The 21,160-nt window shown below is 33.3% G+C and overlaps 1 protein-coding gene across 2 annotated transcripts; it reads right to left on the bottom strand.

Annotated features, from left to right (window-relative positions):
- Positions 1 to 4,047: 4,047 nt before the first annotated feature.
- Positions 4,048 to 20,224, bottom strand: LOC132707357 (neuropeptide CCHamide-2 receptor-like). 2 transcript variants are annotated; one of them, XM_060679181.1, is made up of 8 exons: positions 20,188 to 20,224; positions 17,796 to 17,976; positions 15,687 to 15,906; positions 13,686 to 13,792; positions 9,775 to 10,031; positions 7,828 to 7,948; positions 7,572 to 7,740; positions 4,048 to 4,309 (listed from the first exon to the last, which is right to left on the bottom strand). In XM_060679181.1, the coding sequence occupies exons 1-8, from the start codon at positions 20,189 to 20,191 to the stop codon at positions 4,220 to 4,222; spliced, it is 1,149 nt and encodes a 382-aa protein (XP_060535164.1). In that variant the 5' UTR covers positions 20,192 to 20,224; the 3' UTR covers positions 4,048 to 4,219. The 2 variants fall into 2 exon arrangements, with proteins under 2 accessions (XP_060535164.1, XP_060535165.1); XM_060679182.1 differs by having other exon boundaries at positions 9,844 to 10,031.
- Positions 20,225 to 21,160: the final 936 nt, after the last annotated feature.

Genomic DNA, 21,160 nt, shown 5'->3' with positions numbered 1-21,160 from the left:
TAATGCGTTTCTTGAAGGATCTACCCGTTTGTCCGATATAAATTTTAGGACAAGATCCAATCCTGGTTCGAACAGGTGGACCACATTCTCAGAAAACTTTCTGTTTACTGCTCTGTCATATGGAGGTTCCGCCATCAGGTTGCTTTCCCCTTGTTAAAAATGTACTGTTTTTCGTATGTCTATTCGTGTCTCAACTACGCCTTGGTTTGTTGGGGAGGTTCCCCCCGGTGCGGAGCAAGTCTTTATGATGCAGAAACGCATTTTACGGACTGTACTGTTTAAGCCCTGGAATTTTTCATGTCGGAATCTATTTCCACAACACTCTTTATTGTAAATAAAGTAACTCTAATCTTTATATGCCCTCAAGAAACTCAGATATTCAGTACAGTTTAAGACCGAATCTTAACTTAAAAATACCTACACATCTACTGTCTCTTACAGCAAATAGTCCCTTTGTTTTGGCTGTAAAAATTTATAATAAATTGCCTATCGAAACTAGTCAAACAAAATTCAAATGCACTCTTAAAGACAAATTGCTACTCCTCGCCTATTACAATATTAAAGATTTTCTTTATTGTGGTACCTTTTAATACGTATTCGTTGTTTGTTATTGTATATTTGTTATTTATCCATCAGTATTACTTATTATTATTATTAATTTACTAATTATACTAAGATAATTTTATACTTTTACATTATGCTGACAATATCCAACACTTGTAAATCAAGTCTTATGGAAATAAAGCTACCTTTATCTTTATCTTTTATCTACATTTCAACCTGTAGACACCTGATTTTTGGGATTTTGGATATTTCGTTTGATTGTTCTTTAAATATTTTCCTATTGTGTTGTTAGTTCTGAAAGCTATTTTTAAACCACATTTTGACAAATGCTTTGAAACTTTTCCACTGGGTTCTCTTATGTATGTAATTGTTTTAAATTGTTCGTGTTCTGTATTAGATTTCGGATAAATTGGAACGGACAGACAATTTAATTCTTTTTTAATTTACATTAACTCGATACATAATCGTACAAAATTCACTATCGAGATTGAATAGGACAACTCATTAGATTTTTCAATTTAAAATAAACCTTCACACACGGACACAGTCATACATAACAGCTCAAATCACCCTTATACAAACGAAATGGCTGCATTTAACTCTTTTATACACACACTTCTTAATACGCCACTCTCAACAGAAAATTACAACAAATAACTTAATATCATTAAACAAATTGCACTAAATAAAGGCTACAATTCGTCCATTACAGATAAAATTATAAATAAAAAACAAACCCAGACAACAGTAAACTCTATTTATTCGAAACCTAATACAGAACACGAACAATTACATACGTAGGAGAACCCAGTGAAAAAGTTTCAAAATAGTTGTCAAAATGTGGTTTAAAAATAGCTTTCAGAACCAACAACACAAAATGTCCAAAATCCCAAAAATCAGGTGTCCACAGGTTGAAATGTGGATCTCGTCCTAAAATTTATATTGGACAAACAGGTAGATCCTTCAAGAAAAGCATTCACGAACATAAAAAAGCGTTTAAAACCAATAGTCTAGATTCTAATTATGCTACACAGTTAAACACAGAAAAACACATTTTTGATCACAATTTTGATATTTAACACACAGCCACAAAAATCACTTATTATAACCTAATTCCAAATCAGTTCACAAATTTTTCTTTTAGAAATTTCAAAGCCAAAATAAAATCATTTTTTATACCTGAAATCTGAAATTTACTGGAGATTATGAAACCAATATTCATAATATTTTTTATATTTTGTAAAAATCACATATTATTCGCCATAGGACTTACGTGAGGCTTGCAGCAAACACTTCAATACCGATAGAAAATCTAGACAGTCACGTTAAGATTACGATCAGGATCTGTCGCCATCGTCTCTATTCAGTGTAAATTACAACAACATACATTTCACAATCCGAACTGTGTTTACGTGCAGGTCTACGTTACTATGTAATGAGCCATTCTATTGTCAATATGTCAAAGGCACAACTGATTTGGTTATAAGATTATGTTTAACTGTTAAGAATTTAAACGGACCTTCTAGCACCTTAATTAATTTTTCTACTCCCTTCTGTAAAATACCCTATTATACACTGATTTTGCGTGCGGAAAATGTCATTTTACAATCTGAGTTTCGTTGCCCACCCAGATAGCACACAATATCCCCAGTATATCCAGTTAATGTCTTAGGATATACGTTAGCATACTGTAAAATACATCGCAAGGATATCCTCTGAATTGGCGAATTTACTATACCACAGATAGGAACATTAAAATAGAAATAAGGGAAAAAATTAAAAACCGCAAAACAAAATTAAACCTAAAGATTTAAATTTTGAACAACTGAGAAGGAAAATCATTAGTTTTTTTTTTATTTCTGGTGTTCTGGGAGACATTTTGTGGCAACGTTTTTGTGCACATCTACATCGACGTCAGTGTTGGCAAGTCCTAAAAAAACCGAAATCAATTATATTTGGACACGAACTAGACAAGAAACGCCTTTTTAATAAAAATGCCAGAGAAAATACGGATTTTCCTAAGCTAAAACATTACGAAAACCTAAAAATAATATATTTTTTTCAGTTATTTTTTTGTGGTATTATTATTACTGAAGGACTAATAATTCATTTTAGTGAAGCTTTATGGCAATATATAACATAAGATTTGATAAATTCTAAGCTGAACGAACCATTGTTGTATGTTGTATGTTGTAATTGCTTAGTCCATTGCTGGACCGCTGACTTTTTTGTAACCTACATTACTTATAATATACGTATTAGATAACATTTCTTTTTTGATTCTGGACTTCTTTTCGAATCTTAATGCTTAGTTTCTGAAAACAAAAATAAAATTCACTTTTTCTTCATGTTCTTTGAGCAGTTAAATTTAGACATACAAAGCTAAACTAATTTTTTATTTGAGCAAATAATTTTAGAGAAAATCCCCAGAACAAAATTACATTTTTGGTTATATAATATAGTTAGTATATTTTTTTCTTAAAATGAATGCAAGGATCAACCCTCAAAAACAAAGTATTAATTTTAGGAACCACTCTGCCTAAAGTACAATTTTCACATTAAAATGGTTGTTGGGTTAATTCATGAAAACGTTTTTCCTATTCTTTAAGGCTCGTTTTTATAATGATAGTAGGTACCATCACGAGCAAAAAAAAAAAAAATTTTTAGGTTGACAAAAAATATTCCGAAATAGTCCTTTTCTGTCAAACTGCGGGCGATAGTACCTACTCTCATGAAAGAGATCTTACCAATAAAAATTTAGTGAGGTTTGTATTAAATCAAATAAAATACATAAATGTACACCTACATCATCGTGGAAATTACCATCTTTCATGAGAGTACTATCAGCGTCAGATCAAGCGTTTACGTAAAACCAACCAACCTTTCCAGTATTTCTCATAGGCTGTTGGAAATAACCTAATTAGTAAGCTCCACTGGAATATCTATATAAGATCCTATATCCTCACAGTCGGATATACTAAGGACGTCCCAACTGGTATAACTGCGCATCTGATATACTGTGGACGTCCCAATTAGTAACATCGAATATCCTTGGGACGTCTTAAGGATGTCTCTTAGCTGAAACAGGACATACGCCATGTTCCGTCAGATATCACGAGGACGTTTTACGGATGTCCTTGTGCATTTGGGCATGGATCCGAACCACTTCGGACATTTCCAGGATATTACCGCACGGATTGAAATTTGACATTTGTTAATCCAACGACATTAATATTGTTTGGAAAAAATGTACCCAAAACCTAACTCCTAGAAAAAGTATACTATGCAACAGGTTTGGTAAACTTTTTAAGTCACTGCCGTTCACCACACTTGTTGCATAATGTACTAATCCACTGACTGGTACTGTAGGACGACGCCGATCCAAGAGTAGGCCTGGTGGCGCCACCTCTTGGTCGGTTCGGAAACTGGAAAATGGAATGAAGGAACCAGGTATTAACTAGGTCCAAGAAAAAGATGCCCAGAACATTTATTGATACACACATTACATATCTTTCGAAATTCACAGTATTATAACTCCGCATATCTCCATAATGCAAGCCAACAGATTGCTTTCGCATATATAAAGTAATTTGTTGAACCAAATAATTTAAATGCCCAAAAGTAAAAATCCATTTAGAATGGGTAGTGACTTTTTTTAGCTGTGGATCGTCACTTCTTGTCGATGCTGAGGGTTGTAGGCATCTTGAAGCGACTGCGATTCACACACGATGCTGGTCAATGTGACCTGAGAACAAACATACCCGTCTTAGTGTACCAATTCGATTCGATAACCGAAATTTATACATATTGAGTCACGTGTGACGGCGTCAACGGACCCAATCAAAGTTAGGACTCTTTTTGGTATTATTGATTTCTAATTGCTCCCGAAGATCAAGTTTTTGCTCTTTGAGCACTCAAGTGAAACATTGACATTTTAATTCCGAGAAAGGTTATGCGCTGTTGCTGCATTACAATCCTCACAGTTCAAAGAATATACCACTCATCTAGAAAAATTATTTATTTGATCTTTAACTGATATTAATCATTGTTTTAATTTATTATTTGTTTTAAACGCTATAGTTAAATTCCTACTCTTGAAGAATTTAGCAAATATTACCCAAGTAGATCAAGCGTCGGATTTTATTATACAGGGTGATGGCACCTCGGCCAAAACAAAGCTTCAATTAAATTTTTATTACTACGACACTGGAGCCAGTAGAAATTTAGGGAGGTACTGTAATTTTTTTTTAATATCAAAATTAGCTCTACATTATACAGGGTTGGTCAAGACAACGAGATACATTTTTTTTAAACGAAATTTCCTGTAGATTATCGCATATTCTAAGAGCTAATTAAATTCTCTTTCGAGTGACACCTAAATCGTTGGGTCTTTGAAATAAAAGCAAATTTTTCTGAAAACTTTGGCATAACTCTTCTTTTAAGTTGCCTTATGTTAAATTTTCCGTTTGACAGATCAATAAAGATTTACTCATTATTAATTGTGATGCAAATTTCACCGATAAAATCAATTCAAAATAGGAGGGACCAGTATTATTCCTTATTGAATCCTTTTTTTAAGTGCCTAAAAAACAAAGAATAAGAGAGTCAAATTTATGAAAATAGGGAGAGTTGGAGGAAAATGTTATCACATTGTCAGTATCAATATCTCGAATTCAGTAACGTAGTAAACAGGCATCGTACACATATCTTTGACTGTCCACCTTTTTCTCTCAACATTGTTCAAGATTTATTATTAAAATTATTTTTTCAAAAAATTTAATATCCTCAAAGGAGCAATCCAGGTGCAATTATTTCTTAATTACGATATTTCTTATTTTCAGTCTCAATGAGGCTATTCCTTTTGAAAATTAAATACATTGACGTCCGGATATAGTGAACTTGAAAGTTACATCAAAATTGGTTCGGTGGAGGTTATTACATATTATATAATATTATGTAGTTTGGTTTTGTAAAAAAAAATCCCACGATGTATTAGCATTTTTTTAGATGTGTATATGTATTACGCAATGCTGAAAATGAAATATCATTCTGTACAAAACAAGTAACAAGTGAACAATATTTTAAAAAAAAATGAAAAAAATACATGTATCCACCTACTCTTGGATAAACAAGTCGGATATTTTGGTTTGTCCGAGTCTGATTAAGCTAATGTTACTTATATAACTTTCAAGGTTACAAAAATAATTCCGTAACTCCAAAAACGAGCGAATCTCTATTACTTTTTCAGTCATATCTTTTACTAAAGGAACATGCTCATGGCCACTTCCTCAATAGCCTCCTCGTTCAGCTCATTTTCACTCAATTCTGCATTTGTTTCTGAAAAGGATAACGTAAATCAGTCATTGTTTTAATATCACATTTCATGTATCTATACCTGTTGACCCTAACTGCATAATTTCGTCTTCTGTCAAAGATTCGGTTGAAACAACTTGATCGTCTGAAACGTAACTTCCGAAGTCGAAATGTTCAATCCTATTCCTAATGTCTGCTTCAAGTTCTTTCTGGGTGTCGGTAATTTCGGGATCTGATGAATGTTTTTTTAGCCATCAGGTTAGACAGACACAATTCATCATCAGAGTCAAAACCATCTTCTGCTTCAAAGGATCCTGCATAGTGTTTTTGGTAACTTCCTGTCAAGCACGGTGAATAAAATTTACAGCATCCAATAAGCTCCCTGAAAACTCTTGTCCATCATCAATTGCTTCTATCACCTTTATCGGCAAAATCTTCCTATATTGAGACTTCAGCGAATGGATTATGCTTTGAGCCATGGGCTGCAGTTTTGAACTGGTATTGGGTGGCATAAAAACCAGTTTGATTTGGTTCAACGGAACATTGGGAGGTACTGGAGAATTATCTACTAAAAAAATAATTTTTCTTTTCTTCTTCTTCTATTCTGTCTCAAATTGGAGCAGCTCTTCGGTAAATAAGTGAGATGACATCCACGTTCTGCTGCTTGATTTGTGCTTGACTGGTATGGTCTTGTTTTTAAAACATCTTGGGTTCACTGATTTGCCGATAACAAACAGCTTTCTCTTTTCTATCCCAACCATGTTTGCAGTAACCACAACTGTTATTCGAAACTTGAACAATTTCCCACCTCCACACCTTTCTCTTTGGAATTTCATTGTCTTACCAGGGGCGGGTTGGTTTGTAGAAAAAGCCGATCTCATCGGCATTAAAAATATTGTCACTGTCATAATTTTTGCAAAAATCAGGTCAAACCGTTTTGAGTCAGTTACTAACAACATTCATATCAACTGATGCAGACTCATCAACAATTTTTCCAACTCCTGAAACAAAATCTTTTTCTTCTATTCTACTTCCCATTTCACCTGCTTTTTGCTGAAGAACTGGACCACTTATGGGAACTTTTTCTATTCTTTTTTGGGTAAATCATTGTAAAAGCTGATTTTCTGAGCTTTTTACAACTTGCATTCGCTTTACCATAGGACGAGAGAATTCTACCTTTTTTTCCAGGGGATCCAGACAGTTGCTTTAGGCTAATTCATTTCACGACAAATGTCACTTTATTTCATACCCCTTTTAATTTTTTGTATAACATCGCATTTGTCTTTCAAAGTTAAAGCTTTTCGATTTTGCTTCTCCATTTGAAGGTTTATCATGAATATTCTCCACGAAATCGAAATCACAACTGAGATCAAAACAATAACAAAATAAATGTGCTACGTATTTTAACCTTTCTTACCGGGAATTACCGGGAGAACCCCGGAAAAAGTTCATTAAAAACGGAAAATGTAATCTTGACGAAATTTAGTTCACTGTATCCGAAAGTTCACTATATCCGGGTTCACTATAAACAGTAAAAATTGATATTTGTCCTATGAGACTTTTTGAGTATTTCAAAAAGTGTTCATTATAACCGAATGTTCACAATAAACGGATTTACTATATCCGAAATCCACTGTATTTTGAATTTGATGCTTGAAGAGTGACTCTAGCAGCGACATAACACAAAGTCCTACCTGATCTCTTCGTCGAAGCGTAGAATTCAAATTCGAGTCATAATCTCTATTTGATTGTGCATTCCTCGACCATTCTAAGTTCTTGCAGCATAAGTACTTATTAAAGTAAGATCTAAAAACGCCACTGCCCCAATACAGCGCTATAGGATTGACGCACGAATTTACAAAACTGCAAAACAAGTATACTATAAAAGAGGCTGAACATTTGAATTTTATTAGAAAACTATACGATACAAAAGTATACTTAATAACATACCTTAAACAAAATCCGATCATTTTTAAAGCATGCCACCAGTAGTTATAGGAATTCTTGGCGTTAGGATAAAAGTGAAACCACAGCATAAACACGTGGTGTGGGAGGAAGCATATAAAGAACACTGGAAGCACAATTAAAAAATATTCAATAGCATTTATTCGCTCTTATTATAAACAATAAAAGAGATAACAGCAGAGAATTTCGAAAATAAAAGAAATGACATCCGAGAAACTTACAGCGAAATTTGAGTTTGGGAAATATTTTGCCGTAATTTATAATATGATTTTTAATGAATCTTGTTCTTGATTGTTTGCTACCGATTACAAAAAATGGAGTTTCGCCACTTCTTTGCGGTACTTAATTGAAACGAATTTAAGCAACAATTATCTTTTAATTTTTTAAAGAAAATCAAGCAGGCTGTGGAACTTGCAAGTACCCTCTGGCGCATCTCCTGGTCGAATGAATAGAAAAATCTCAATCTGAAACATACTTCATTTAACAGCCAAAATTATTACCAAATATCAGAAAGAGCCGTATTCTGAGAAAACAGTTCTGTGGAAAAGATATTTTACTGTTGTTTCTGTTATATGGTCACACGACCAGTTATCCCTTCAATATGTTAGGTTAGGTTAATTTATATTAAACCAAATCGTCCTCAAAAATCAAAAATGTCCCTTGATTAAAAGTAAAATGTGGAAGAAGGACTGAGTGAGGAAGGATCTTAGTTGACACCAAAGTACATATCAATTGAAGCTGAATAATCACTAGTATCATTTCACCTTTACAAATAACTTAAATGAATTTACATTTATGGAAGACAAGTGATTTAAGGTGGCAACAGATGAACATTTTAAGAATAGCGTTTCAAACTAGCTTTCAATGTTGAAATTGTGGTTTTTGATTGACGGCTGTAGAGTTTACGTAGTTTTCATGTTCTTTTCAAGAGTGTCTGCTCTACCACAATGAACATTAACCCCACTAGTATACCATAGGATGAGTGCGATATTTTTATTGGAGTTGAGCAATTTCTTAGTAATTGGAAGATTTTATTACAATTTTATGCTCCTTATCTTTCCCTCAAAATAATCATTACAGACTGCAAATAAAAGTAGATACCTCAAAACTTCCAAAACGTTTTTAATAAGTTTCGGAGGATAAGAAATATCATCTGAATTTTCCCCTAACTGTCTACTTTTGAACTGTTTGTTAGCTGATTAGAATTGGTATATTAAATTAACTGTTTTTAAGCATCCAAGCTAGAAATGGAAAAAAATATCATACATAAATAGTATGCTTCTGTACTTTTTTCTTCCTTTTTATGCATTGAATTTAGGGTTTATTATTTGTTGATAGACTATAACTATTCCTTAGAAAAAATAATTCATCTTTTCGCGGTTCGTCTAAATTTGGGATGAGCATTTAAAACCAATTTAAAAGTAGTAAAAAAATAACTTCATAACTTGAAAGGTTAGCACAGTTTAGGAAGAAGTAGTAGCTATGGTTACTTCTGCGCCCTCTACTCCAAAATATCAAAATAACTTTTTTTTCTGAATTTTTTTCTATTATTTAATATTTTTATGAGCAGCATTTAATTGCTAAACTTTAGTTCAAAACTTCTAATTTAATGAATTTTTGAGAAAAATCTGTTTGACTTTCAGAGGAGATGCTTGCATCGTTAAGTCTCCAGCAGAATGTTTCATTAAATTGGTTTACTTGACAAGAAACACTTAGGATGTGCAACAAACTAAAACAAATAATCTTGTTATTCAATTTGTTAAAAATGAGTTCAGGCATGCTGGACTTGCAGTAATTTTATTCTGCTCCGATATCAAAGAACTAGATTTTTTTTATCACAAAGTAGATAAATAGAAATAGAACGTTATATTTTGCGTGGTCTCGTAGATATTTGGAAAAATTATACTTTTACCATAAATCAGGTTGGCTTACGAAATACGAATATCAGGACCATTCTGGCGACGTGTTTTCTTGCTTTTGCTTGAACGACGGACTGGGTACCTTTCACGTCGCCGGGCATCTCATTCGCGCTAGCGTGTAACCTTATGGCCATCAAGATGTAGAAGCAGGCTATAACACTCAACGGTATGACGTAGTAGACCAGGGACTTGGAGAAAACATTGTATTTGGCGTAAACATCGACGTCGCTGATGTTGGGAAAAGGTGAACAGAACGTAATAGTTTTGTTGCTAAAAATAATTTAATTTAGACTCAACACATACGTGAAACATGATTTAAATTTGAGATGAGCAGGAACAAAAACAATATTGAGGCCAAGCGACCTTCTTCATCAATGGTAAAGCATTTTCTCTTTGAAGTAGTAAAAAAGCTGAGATAGTACATACACTATCGGACAAAAGTAGAGCACAACTTCGAGAAATATTTGCAAATCCCGATGTTATAATCATACATTCATGATGATACGTACAAATACAATAAGTAAAACTACAAAGTAGGCTAAAGTGAGGTTTATTTTATGTTTTCTTGACCAATTCTCTGCTGGATTAGTCATGCCAAGAGAAATTCCAATTTCAAAATGTTAGAAGCAGAGAGTTGTGAATGCAATAGAATTCCATATTTTGAGACAGTATAATGACACATAAAACATTTGTAATAAGTTTTGGTTAATAATAAATCCCATCTGTTTGTTAGCTGATTGGAATTGGCATATTAAAATTATCTGTTCCTGAGCACAACAGGTAGAAATACGGAAGTAAATATCAAACATAAATAGTATGCTTCTGTACTTTTTTCTTCTTTTCCTTAAGCATTGAATTTGGGGTTTATTCTTTGTTGATGGACTATAACTATTCCTCACAAAAAATAATTCATATATTGTTTGATAGTAATAACCAAAGGTCTCGTATACTTTTACGAATGCCATCTATTATTTGTGTCCAAGTACTAAAGTACTGTCATGGCGGTTTAGAGTAATGCGTCACACTGAAAATACTACAGTAGCTTGTAACGGATAACAGCACTTTACTTATATTTTAATAAAGAAAATTAAGACAATTTCGACTTTTTTTTCCACATTTTACATTTCATACTTTAAATTGAATTGAACCGTACGTCCCGCGTGTTTTCCGTTTTCATGACTGGACACACTCACTAGAGGCGTTAATAGTAGCCTTCCCCTCAATTTTATACTCTTTGGTGATAACTTACGAGCTTAGCACAGCTTAGGAAGAAGTAGTAGCTTTGGTTACTTCTACGCCCTCCATTCCGCGAGAGAGGCCTTGAAATATCAGAATTACAGATTCCTAAAGAAAAACTTCCGGTGTCGTTTAGCTATTCCTCGACAGATGGCAGCACATATCAAATCACTGATTCCTAACGAATCAAACACCTTGGGTTGGCCGCTCATCGTCAGATGACAGGAAAAACGAAATTCTATTTAATTTGTATAAAGTTCACTATCCTTAAAAGTTACTTCCAGGGTCCAGGTCCAGAAAAAGAGAGTGAAAGTGAATCGAAATAAATTCCCTTGTATAAGTTTAAAGTTGAGTGTTTGACATGTCTAAATTCCAAAAAATACGGTTTTATTACGAACAGTACAAGAAGGTTAGTGGATGCAAGGTTTTATAGTAGCTGTTCAGATAAAAAGCTATTGAAACATATATCAAAATGGACTTTGTCGCACTTCTTTTGTCAGATAGTGTATATGGATCAGTCTTTAAAACAAGCGTGTTGTTATTTTGATTAGTTCAATACGTTGTTGAATGAAAATGTTCACAAAAAAATCAAATTTAAAAATGAGCAATAATAGTATTAATAATATAGGTGTTGGCACACTTTGCATCCTCCTTCTTTCCACCTTACTGGACTATATTAATTTACCAGATTGCAGGCGCAGAGTTAAACAGTACTAACTTTTATAATATTTATATTATATTTTGGAAATCAAAAAGTTGTAGAGTTTATTGCGCAGATTTAATATTAAACACTTATTTATAAATACGGTGTACTAAACAAGCGAGTATGTCAGTTATATATTTTTAAATTATTTCATTAAAAGAAAGGCGATTTAAAAAATATATTGTGTATCGCATTTGAGATGAAGACAGATCTCTATTTTAAAACTGAGCTGGGATTAGAAATAAGTTCAAGGAAGGTCCGGGAAAAGCTTCAAGTAAGTAGCCTGCATAGTAGAATAAATAGCAAGAAAAGTTCATTTAAAGTTCGATTCAACAAAAAACGTCGCAGGAGGAATCCAGAAGTTTTGTAAAAACTACACCATCAAAACTCTTAAACGTACAGGATGTAATCTGAAATTGTGGGGAGTATTTTCTTGATATGGTGTATGACCAATTTATTGGATAAAGGATGTTATGGACCAAAATGATTCTATTCATATTCTTCAAGACACCATGTTACCAAATGGAGGTATCAAGAGGATAATAGTTCAAAACATACTTTTAAGAAAGCAAAACAATTTTTTGTGACACCTTGATAAGCAAATTTATTTCCGTTTTTGTTGAGCAAAAATTGTTTTTTTTTGTTGTTGTGAACACCCCACAGGAAGACACAAAATAAGAAAATAAATATCGAATATTAGGAAAAATATTTATCTCAAAATAAATAACGAGATTAAACGTCCGCGCAAAACGCGGTCTTTAAAATCCAAATCGCATTATCATCGAACACCACAAAACGGCAAATTTGTCGAAACGAGGCAAAAATTATATTATAAACTTCCCGAAATGGCGGAAATTGGAATTGCAGAAACCGCGTCGCTATCGATTATATGATGTTGGCAATTTCTATTTTCGTATTTTCCAGCGCAGCGAAAATACAGCTGTTCCCAATATTTAAATTAAATATGACTTTTCTTAGTAATGTGAAGCCATACCAATCAAAAAATCTCTGATAAAACCCCATGAAATGGAGTGATGTTTCTAGCACATTTTATTACCTTATCCACTCTGACCAGTTATTTGCTCTTCCACTACGTCGGCAACCTTATGCCTTTCGTCATTTGCAACAATATTACGACTGCCCCTAAAGCAGTAGTCTTGCCTACGTTCATGGCAAGGAAACATGTTACTCATGCCATGCCCAAGCACAAAATACTTGATGCATCTCTCTGTGAGATCAGATAAATCAGGTAATGATAAAAGTAACACTAAAAAGGGCAGAAAATGCTAAAAAGTATTTATCAAGAATTCTGAGTGATATCAGTAAAACCCCCGCTACCATCTTCATGAGGTTGGGCTACAAGGTTGACAAGACTGCTCAGTAAGTGGCATAATATTGTTACAAAGAGCGAATGAACAAGATTAACATTAATTGGGATGAACTTTGATAATGATGGGTAAGATACTTAAATTTGGTAAAAACAACACTGCATTTACATCTGGTTTACAGACTGGTTTGTAGTTGTTATAGTATTGAGAATCAGTATTGATTATTATTCAACAGTAAATTTATATACAGAGTTTCCATGGTGACAGTTCTTAGAAGTTTTATGAGAAACAAAATATGGTATATGGTTATAATTGGCTCTGACGTACAATTTAAAAATATTTTCTCTTTTGCACTGTTTGCTTGTTCTACCCGAAATTACTATAAAATTCAAGAATGCGATTGCCTCCCCTGGTGGCCAGTTAGAAACCTTTAAAAATATTCAGTATTTTTATTTTGGACCCTTTAATCGTTTGAGGATACGTTGTATCTCGGTAGTCTGCTTGGATTCCAAGGAGGATAAACGGATTGTTATAGATGTTCTTTGGTAGAATTCATGGTTGCATCCATTTTGGCTGATAGTCATTAAATAGAGATAATAATTCTGTTTTCAATGATATATCCCAAACCGTATCTTATGTTTTGCTAACGAATCTTACCTATCGATTTCCACTTCATCCAGGCGTGAAAAGACGGCGTCTGGTAGGGCAAAAGCGATCGCCAGTAACCAGATTAACAGGGCGGCAAGAATGGCAACTGATTTTTTCTGAAACAATTAGTTCGTTAGTTGATTAGTCAGACATTTACAAAACTTATTTTTTCATTGCAAAGGGAGTTTGTCTTCAAAATTCAGAATAGTCCATTATCCAACAAGTATGCTAAAGCGTCAGAATTGACAAATGTCAAAATTCAAACCGTACGGTAAAATCTCCGAAAATATCCGATGTGGCAACATTCCGGAAATGTTCGAAGTGGCTAAAACCGATGGGATAAGAAAGTAAGGTAGTAAAGTGACGCTTCCCGCACGTTAGATCGGTATATAAGCAGGTATTTTACAGAAAAGAGTAGAAAAATAAAATTGAGAAACATACTTGACCAATTTTAATGCAATGCAAAAATAATTACCCGTTTTGGAATATATCAATACACCTATCTAACTTGTCTTGATTGAAAATACGTGATAAAAAAACAGTAACTGTGAGACCAGTTTATTAATGCGATGCAATAATAATAATAATAAGTAAAACAAAAAGTGGTAAATGCATCATAACACAGCTCAATATATCTAAATAACTTGCATTGGTCCAATATAAATATATAATAAACATAATTTAAAAAATAGTACAGATTTAGGACATTTGGAAAATTTTCCGAATTTCCAAAAAAATACTTGTGCGTATGTGACATCAAAACTAAAATTGTTGCATCTAATCAATTCTTTTATCAAAAAAAAAAAATGCGCGAAGGAAAAAAATGACCTTTGCTTAAAAAAACAAGATATACATAAATATAATAAAAATAATAAAAAACCGGTAACGGTAAGAACAGGTCATTCAACTATTTTTATGACATTAATGACCTTTTTAGGGGACGCAAATTTTTATTTTACTTGGTGAATTTTATAAAATATATTAACAAATTAACAAATTTCTAGTTAACTCCAAAAGCTTCGATATCAAATCTTGTAATAAATTTAAGAATTTTGGAGGAATTGTTGGTAGTCATAAAATCACTGTTTATCGCTTGTTTTCGGACTTCAGTAGTGGTTGTAGTTTTCTTAAGGATGAATTTGGTGAAGGTCGTCCAAAATCGATGAAAACGTTAATGCAGTGAGGAAACTGATTTTGCAGGATCGCCCTGTGCCTTAGATTGGGGCTAAAAAACTTTGTTGGCGTTGGATTCCACACGATTTGACATGGGCTCAAAAAGAGGCTCGTGTTGATTGGTCGAAGGAAATGCTAAAAAAATACGATCGCGGTGCTTCCAAACACGTCTACGATATCGTGACAGGTGATGAATCATGGATCTACGCATATGAACTTGCAAGGAAGGAGCAGTCGACGGAATGAGACAAAGCGCATAAAAATTGTTCGTGCGCAAAGCACTACGAACCAAATGGTAGTTTGTTTTTTCAGGAAAACTGGCCACGTTTCGACTGTTTCTTTGGTGAAAGGTAAAACAATCAATTCTAAATGGTACACAACAATTTGTTTGCCGAAAGTCTTCAAGGAAATTAGAAAAACCAATCGCCGAAAACGAATCACTCTCCACGACGACTCTCACCAATCAATGCAAACAAAGAACTTTTTGAACATTAAAAATGTTGATTTGATGAGATATCCACCATATACTCCTGATTCAGCACCTAATGACTTCTTTTGATTCATATACATTAAGAATAAATTACGGGGGCACCGATTTTTTTAAAAAGCATTTTTTGGAGGCGCATGACTCGATATGTGTGTGTGCTTTGATGATTGATTTGAGTATCGATCATCAGGGTGAATATTTTGAGAAGCAATAAAGTCATATTTGTTAGTAGCTTATAGTTTTTTATCACCAATCCCGAATTATAAAAGCTAGCCCTCGTAATATCAAAGCCCCAAAACTCAACATGGTAGAGCAGTAGGAATTTTTTCTCCCCTTTAGCATGTACAAACCTGCAGTCGTCTAAGAGGATTCGCTATAGCATAGTATCTTTCCACCGATAAAGCCGTCAACGTGTAGACGGACACTCCAATGCTGATATCTTTCGCTGATTCGGATATTTTGCAAACCGCCACACCCCACGGATACGACTCCAATGTATACAAGATGGACGTGAATGGGACGCATGTGATTATAACGAGCAGATCAGCGAGTGCCAAGGAAAAAATAAACCTGAAAAATACAACTTCAATCATCATATCTTAGTGTAGAATATTTACAAATCTTCTGGATTTCTCCTGTCGGTAAAATTTTCAAAAGTTAATTTTAATATCCCTAATATCTATTGAGATATTTTAATGAAATTTGGCGCACATGTCCTATATATCAAGGGAAATTATTTAGTGTGCCACATTTTTTTTCAAAAATAGAGCAGTGGCGGGCGTATTGAATTTATTTTCCACAAATATACGCCACTGATTTCTCTTGAAATAAAAATGATTCCTTCAATCTCCAATCACAAAACACAATTTAGTTTCTCCATTTATTTCAATCCTATGTATGATTTTCATTTCAAAAAAATAAAAACCTCTTCTCTGCATGATTATAAGAATATGGATAATATGAAAGCATGCAGAGAAAAACAATTAAGTGATCAAATTCTATTCATAAGTGAATGCTAATGTTAGTTTTTTTTTTTAATAAAATAACATTTTGGTTAATTAGGTCGGCCACTGCAATTTTTTGAAGTTTATCTGCAGCATTTCTTATTAAATCCTTCATATCTTCGACAGTGCTAACTGGAAGGCGGTAAACCAGACTTTTAATATGCAGCCATAAGAAGAAATACAAACTATTTAATTCTGGAATAAATGAGGATGAGAACCATCTCCTCTTCATTTATTACAGTTTCTTTTCATCCTGTACTTCTTTTGTTGACCTGATGGGGCGCAAGTGACTGTCCAACTCGAGCGATATTCGAACACATTTCTTTCTACCTCCGAATGTTGAGTTTTCGTGGCGGAAAGCTTTGAACACATTGAGGACAATAATGGGAACCTTCTTATCAGAACAATAAGACACTCGTATTACTTATAAAAAGCTAATATATACGTTGGTCAAAATAAGCAAAAAACTTAAAAATAAATACTTTTCATTAAGAAAAAATACAAAATATAAAATCAGTTTTATCTGCCGACTATGAGATATTGATTCAGCAAGAAATTTGGAAGTAATCATATATAGTGATTTCGTAATTTTTTCAAAAAATTCTTCGAAAAGTAACGTCCATATTTGAAATTTTAAAAGAAAGAAACAATTATGTTAGTCAACATTTGAACTACTTTGATGTGATTTAAGGTATCTGCTGCATATTGTTAGCTTAATTGTTTTATGCTTAAGAAGTCCTCTATATTTTAACATATTGAATTTGAAATCGAATTCGACAGTCAATACTGCACATATCATACACAGCTGATATTGTATAAAGGCAGCTACATAATTTTGATTCCCATTGAGTCAGGAGAATTTTATCCACAGTCTAGACGATCAAAGGTTTTAATATAAATCGGTGTTTGTTTCAAAAATTATGAATACTGAGTTCCCGACCTATCAAAGTCAACGAATGTGCGTTCTTAAAGCAAGATCAAGTCAGGCAATATCCTCAGGGCCCTCTTCTGTCTTTTGAAGACAACAAGCAGAAGCAAACCCTGTACCTCAGAATTTCGATTTAGATTTTGGTCTACTGTAATTCCAAGGGACTTCGTGCTATCCGCCCTTAGGCGTGCATCTTCAGCTTCTCTTATATATAGAGAAAGTTCTTTTCCTTCCTGGGGCTTATTTGTTTTAGATGTATTTAAACACATATCATGAATAATATATCGAAGCTTGTTGACATAGATGGCCATAATCGAGATGGTTGCTTAAAAATGTATGAGATGATTTTTCCTCATTAATTTGTCAGTTGAATATGAAAAATGTGTGAGACAGATCAGAGTCAGATCATTTAGTAAGGATACATTTAACAAAAGCATCCTATTTGCGGCAGCTATGTTGCCCTGTGTTACTGTTAGAAGCGGCAACACTGCATCGTCGAAAATATTTGGTTGTGGACAAACACTTACGTATTGGGCACGTTTCGCATAGATCTATGCCGCAGGAATATTACTACCAGGGTGCCATTTCCCAAAACACCAACAACGAAAATAATTAAAAATAAAATTGGCACGATGTAAGTTTCCAGTCTCTCTTCGTAAGGAGTGTAGTCGATTTCTATAGTACTGTCGTTGTCGATACTCAATTCTCCTAAAAGGCAAATAAAACAAAATTGACGTATCAAAAGCGCGCACTTTCATAATATCAACATATCATTAGTTGTAATGTTGACGTTACACTTCAGTATTTGCGAATAATTTTTCCGTCTCGAGTACTCTCTTTCCTTAACCATACACACTATTTATAATTGGTAAACAAATTAGGATTTCAATTCCTACACCAGATTAAAATAACTGCTATATGTTAAAACTATGTACGAGGTACATTTTATATGCGAGTGTGATCTAGAAAATTCCTATTTGATAACTGGACGCCAACGTTTAGGATCCATCGAACTTCTTAGAGTTATGCAAGATGGCGCTCTGGGGCTGTTTTCGAGAAAAGTTAAAGACTACCTAAATAATCAATTTGCTTAGCGTTGGATTGGTCGTGGAAGTCAAACACCTGGGCCGCCTTGGAGTCCAAATTTCAATCCAATTAATTTTTATGTTAGAGGGTAGGTATATGAATTCACAAGTGTATGTATTGTATTGTGTAGTTTAAAATTAAATTTGGGTTTCCATAAAATTGATGTTCTAGCTTTGAATTATTATAAAAACAGAGTATTTTATTATGGCGGAGTGCAAAAAAAAATATATATATAAATAATTTACTAAACTAAAGCTAAATGTTCGACCTAAATTACTGTTTAAATTATTTAAAACAATTTAATAATTTAATACAACGTAATGTTGAATTACAGGCAAAATGCTGCTAGGCATAGAGTCTATCATTTAACCTACGTGCGTTCTTTGCGGCTCGTTTTTCACCAGCTGTCCCAACATGCCGTCAAAAATGGAAGCAATATTTTCTTTTTATATCTATAAATAAATTATATCTATAAATATTTGCTGATCTATAACCTATGTCAAAAAAGTGCAAAATCGCCAAAAAGTACTAAAAATTAAAAAACAAATTGAAATAAGTTGGGTTTCTTCCAAGTTATTTTGGAAATTTTCGAGAAATAATTGTTAAAGTATCTGAAAAACGGAATTTTTGACTTAATAGCGTTTATTATTCTCTAAGAAAAGATGGCGTAACTTTCAGTTATTACTGAAGAAATTCCGACTTTCAAGTCGCAGTTACTATGAAACAACTTGAAGGTTCCAAAAGAGACTTACCTTGTAATAAATTTCTCAAGTAACAGCAAATTTCAATTCAGATATCGCTATATAGAATTTTCGGGAATACTTGAAAGTTGCTATCATTATTACTATAAAGTAATAAAAAGCCAAGTACTTGCCGCTGTTAATACTACTTTAAAGTAAGTGAGACTTCAAAGTAATTTCCCATAGTAATAATTCCGTTCCAAATACCTTTAGAAACAACCTAGAAGTACCGAAAGTATAATGTTTCCATTTGTAATGGTAATTGCTATATAATTACTTTATAATATGGAAAAATAAAAGCTTTAAAGTCGCCGTTAAAGTAATAATTACTTAACAAATACTTTCTCAAAGTTCCCGTTCCAGTTGCTGCCACTTTGATGCTACCTAGGGGTACACGTAAACGTGTCAAAACTAATATTTTGCGGTTTTGAAAGATGACGTGTCTATTGAAACGTCAGCTTAGCATCCAGGCCAACTGAGGTTTTATTTTTTAACGCTGTTGAGATGGTTAACTATTGGTTTTCGATTTTATTTAAAATATATTTTATATTTTTATCGAGATCCTAATAGTGAGATTCGAATTTGAAACACCCGGTATAAATGACTTATTTAAAGTTATAAAATATTGATGACGACTCGAACAGAGTGCAATAACAATTTTAGCATTAATATAACTTAGTTGAAATTCTGTTTATATGGCAAAAATATTAATTGATTGTGACAATAATGTAAGTGGCAGTATAAAAAATTCATATGAAAATTGTACTAGTTCCGCAATTAAACTTTGATGCTCACTGTGACTATACAAAATTGTTACATAGCGGTATCATTCAACTTTATTGTTCGGTATCTAACTAGAGAGTAACAGAATTTCGCAGAGCACAAAACAGAGCAATCATCATCATTGTCTGTAAAAAAAATATATAATATTTAATGCTTTTAAGTTTACAGAACTGATTTAGGAGAGAAGCTAACAACGAGAGAACTTAAAATTTTTCAATAAAAAAGAGCAAATCCATCAAATCGACTTTTCTTTTAAAATTGGCCAATAACAAAATACGTTTATTAGACAAACATATGTAACATCACTTACCCATATTAGAATAACGAATCCCGCTCGACCACAAAGCGTTGACGGTGATCTCTGGCAATCGCGCGCTAGGTTTGAAAAGAATTCCATCCGCATTTCCAGACTCTTTAACCGAGCTTGGATTCTGCGCCGATTGTCAGATTAAAACTTCCTATGTTTAAACGTCTTCCGTATCAAAGAATACTTGCCAAGCAATAGAAAACTCCCGATACTCACGGAAATTAAAAAGTTAGTTCATAAGGAATATTTTACAAGTTTTATCAATAAAACTTGTGCAGGCGTTTCTTCTTCCACTTCAGTTGGATGAACTATTTTTGTCCCTATTTTTGTATATTTGGACAGACAATAGTTTGAAACGGGAGGAAACGGAACGTAAAACGGCGAGTAAAACATGAGATAAAAAAAGGAGTTTCAAAACAAAATTGAAGATTTAAAATGAAGAGTAGTTTGTTGGATATCGCGCTACAAATTACGTTCTTATGATTTATCTCAAAAAGAAAACAAGAATGAAGTATTGCTATCATAACAGCGCACTTCCTGTATACATTTTTATCTTTTTAAAGCTTGGCTATTTCGCTTTTGTTTTGAAATATATGTATATAAGTATAATGGATCCCGACGTTCGATACTTCGGACTTTTTGAGTCACGAAGATACATTAATTCAATTGACAACCTAAACAATATACACTGCGTCCAAGACAAGCATGTTTATTATGGGGATATTTGTATTAAATAGCATTTTTTATTGTGAATACAACGATGTACGACACAATATGGCTCCCTCGTTCGCCGGATCTCACTCCTTTCGATTTTTTTAAATCGGGATATTATAATTTAGACGAAAATCAACGCAAAATGTGGAGGTGTGAGGTGGAGGTGGAGCTGGGGGATCCGCGCACCCTGTATGATGTTAAAACCAAATTATGTAAATTATCTTTTACGGTTTTTTACTTACTTACTTAGTAGTAGTCACTG

Source organism: Cylas formicarius, unplaced genomic scaffold, assembly GCF_029955315.1.
Source record: "Cylas formicarius isolate icCylForm1 unplaced genomic scaffold, icCylForm1.1 PGA_scaffold_9__14_contigs__length_23061073, whole genome shotgun sequence".
Lineage (NCBI taxonomy): Eukaryota > Metazoa > Arthropoda > Insecta > Coleoptera > Brentidae > Cylas > Cylas formicarius.
Note: the sequence above shows the minus strand (reverse complement) of the source record. Positions and strands in the feature narration are given on the sequence as shown.

Bases quoted from the DNA above. Each gene is read 5' to 3' on its own strand.
- LOC132707357 (XM_060679181.1), bottom strand. The intron at 7,741-7,827 runs GTATGTTATTAA...CTTGTTTTGCAG, and splicing joins ATGATCGGATTTTGTTTAAG to TTTTGTAAATTCGTGCGTCA. The intron at 4,310-7,571 runs GTAGGACTTTGT...GTTTGTTCTCAG, and splicing joins CGCTTCGACGAAGAGATCAG to GTCACATTGACCAGCATCGT.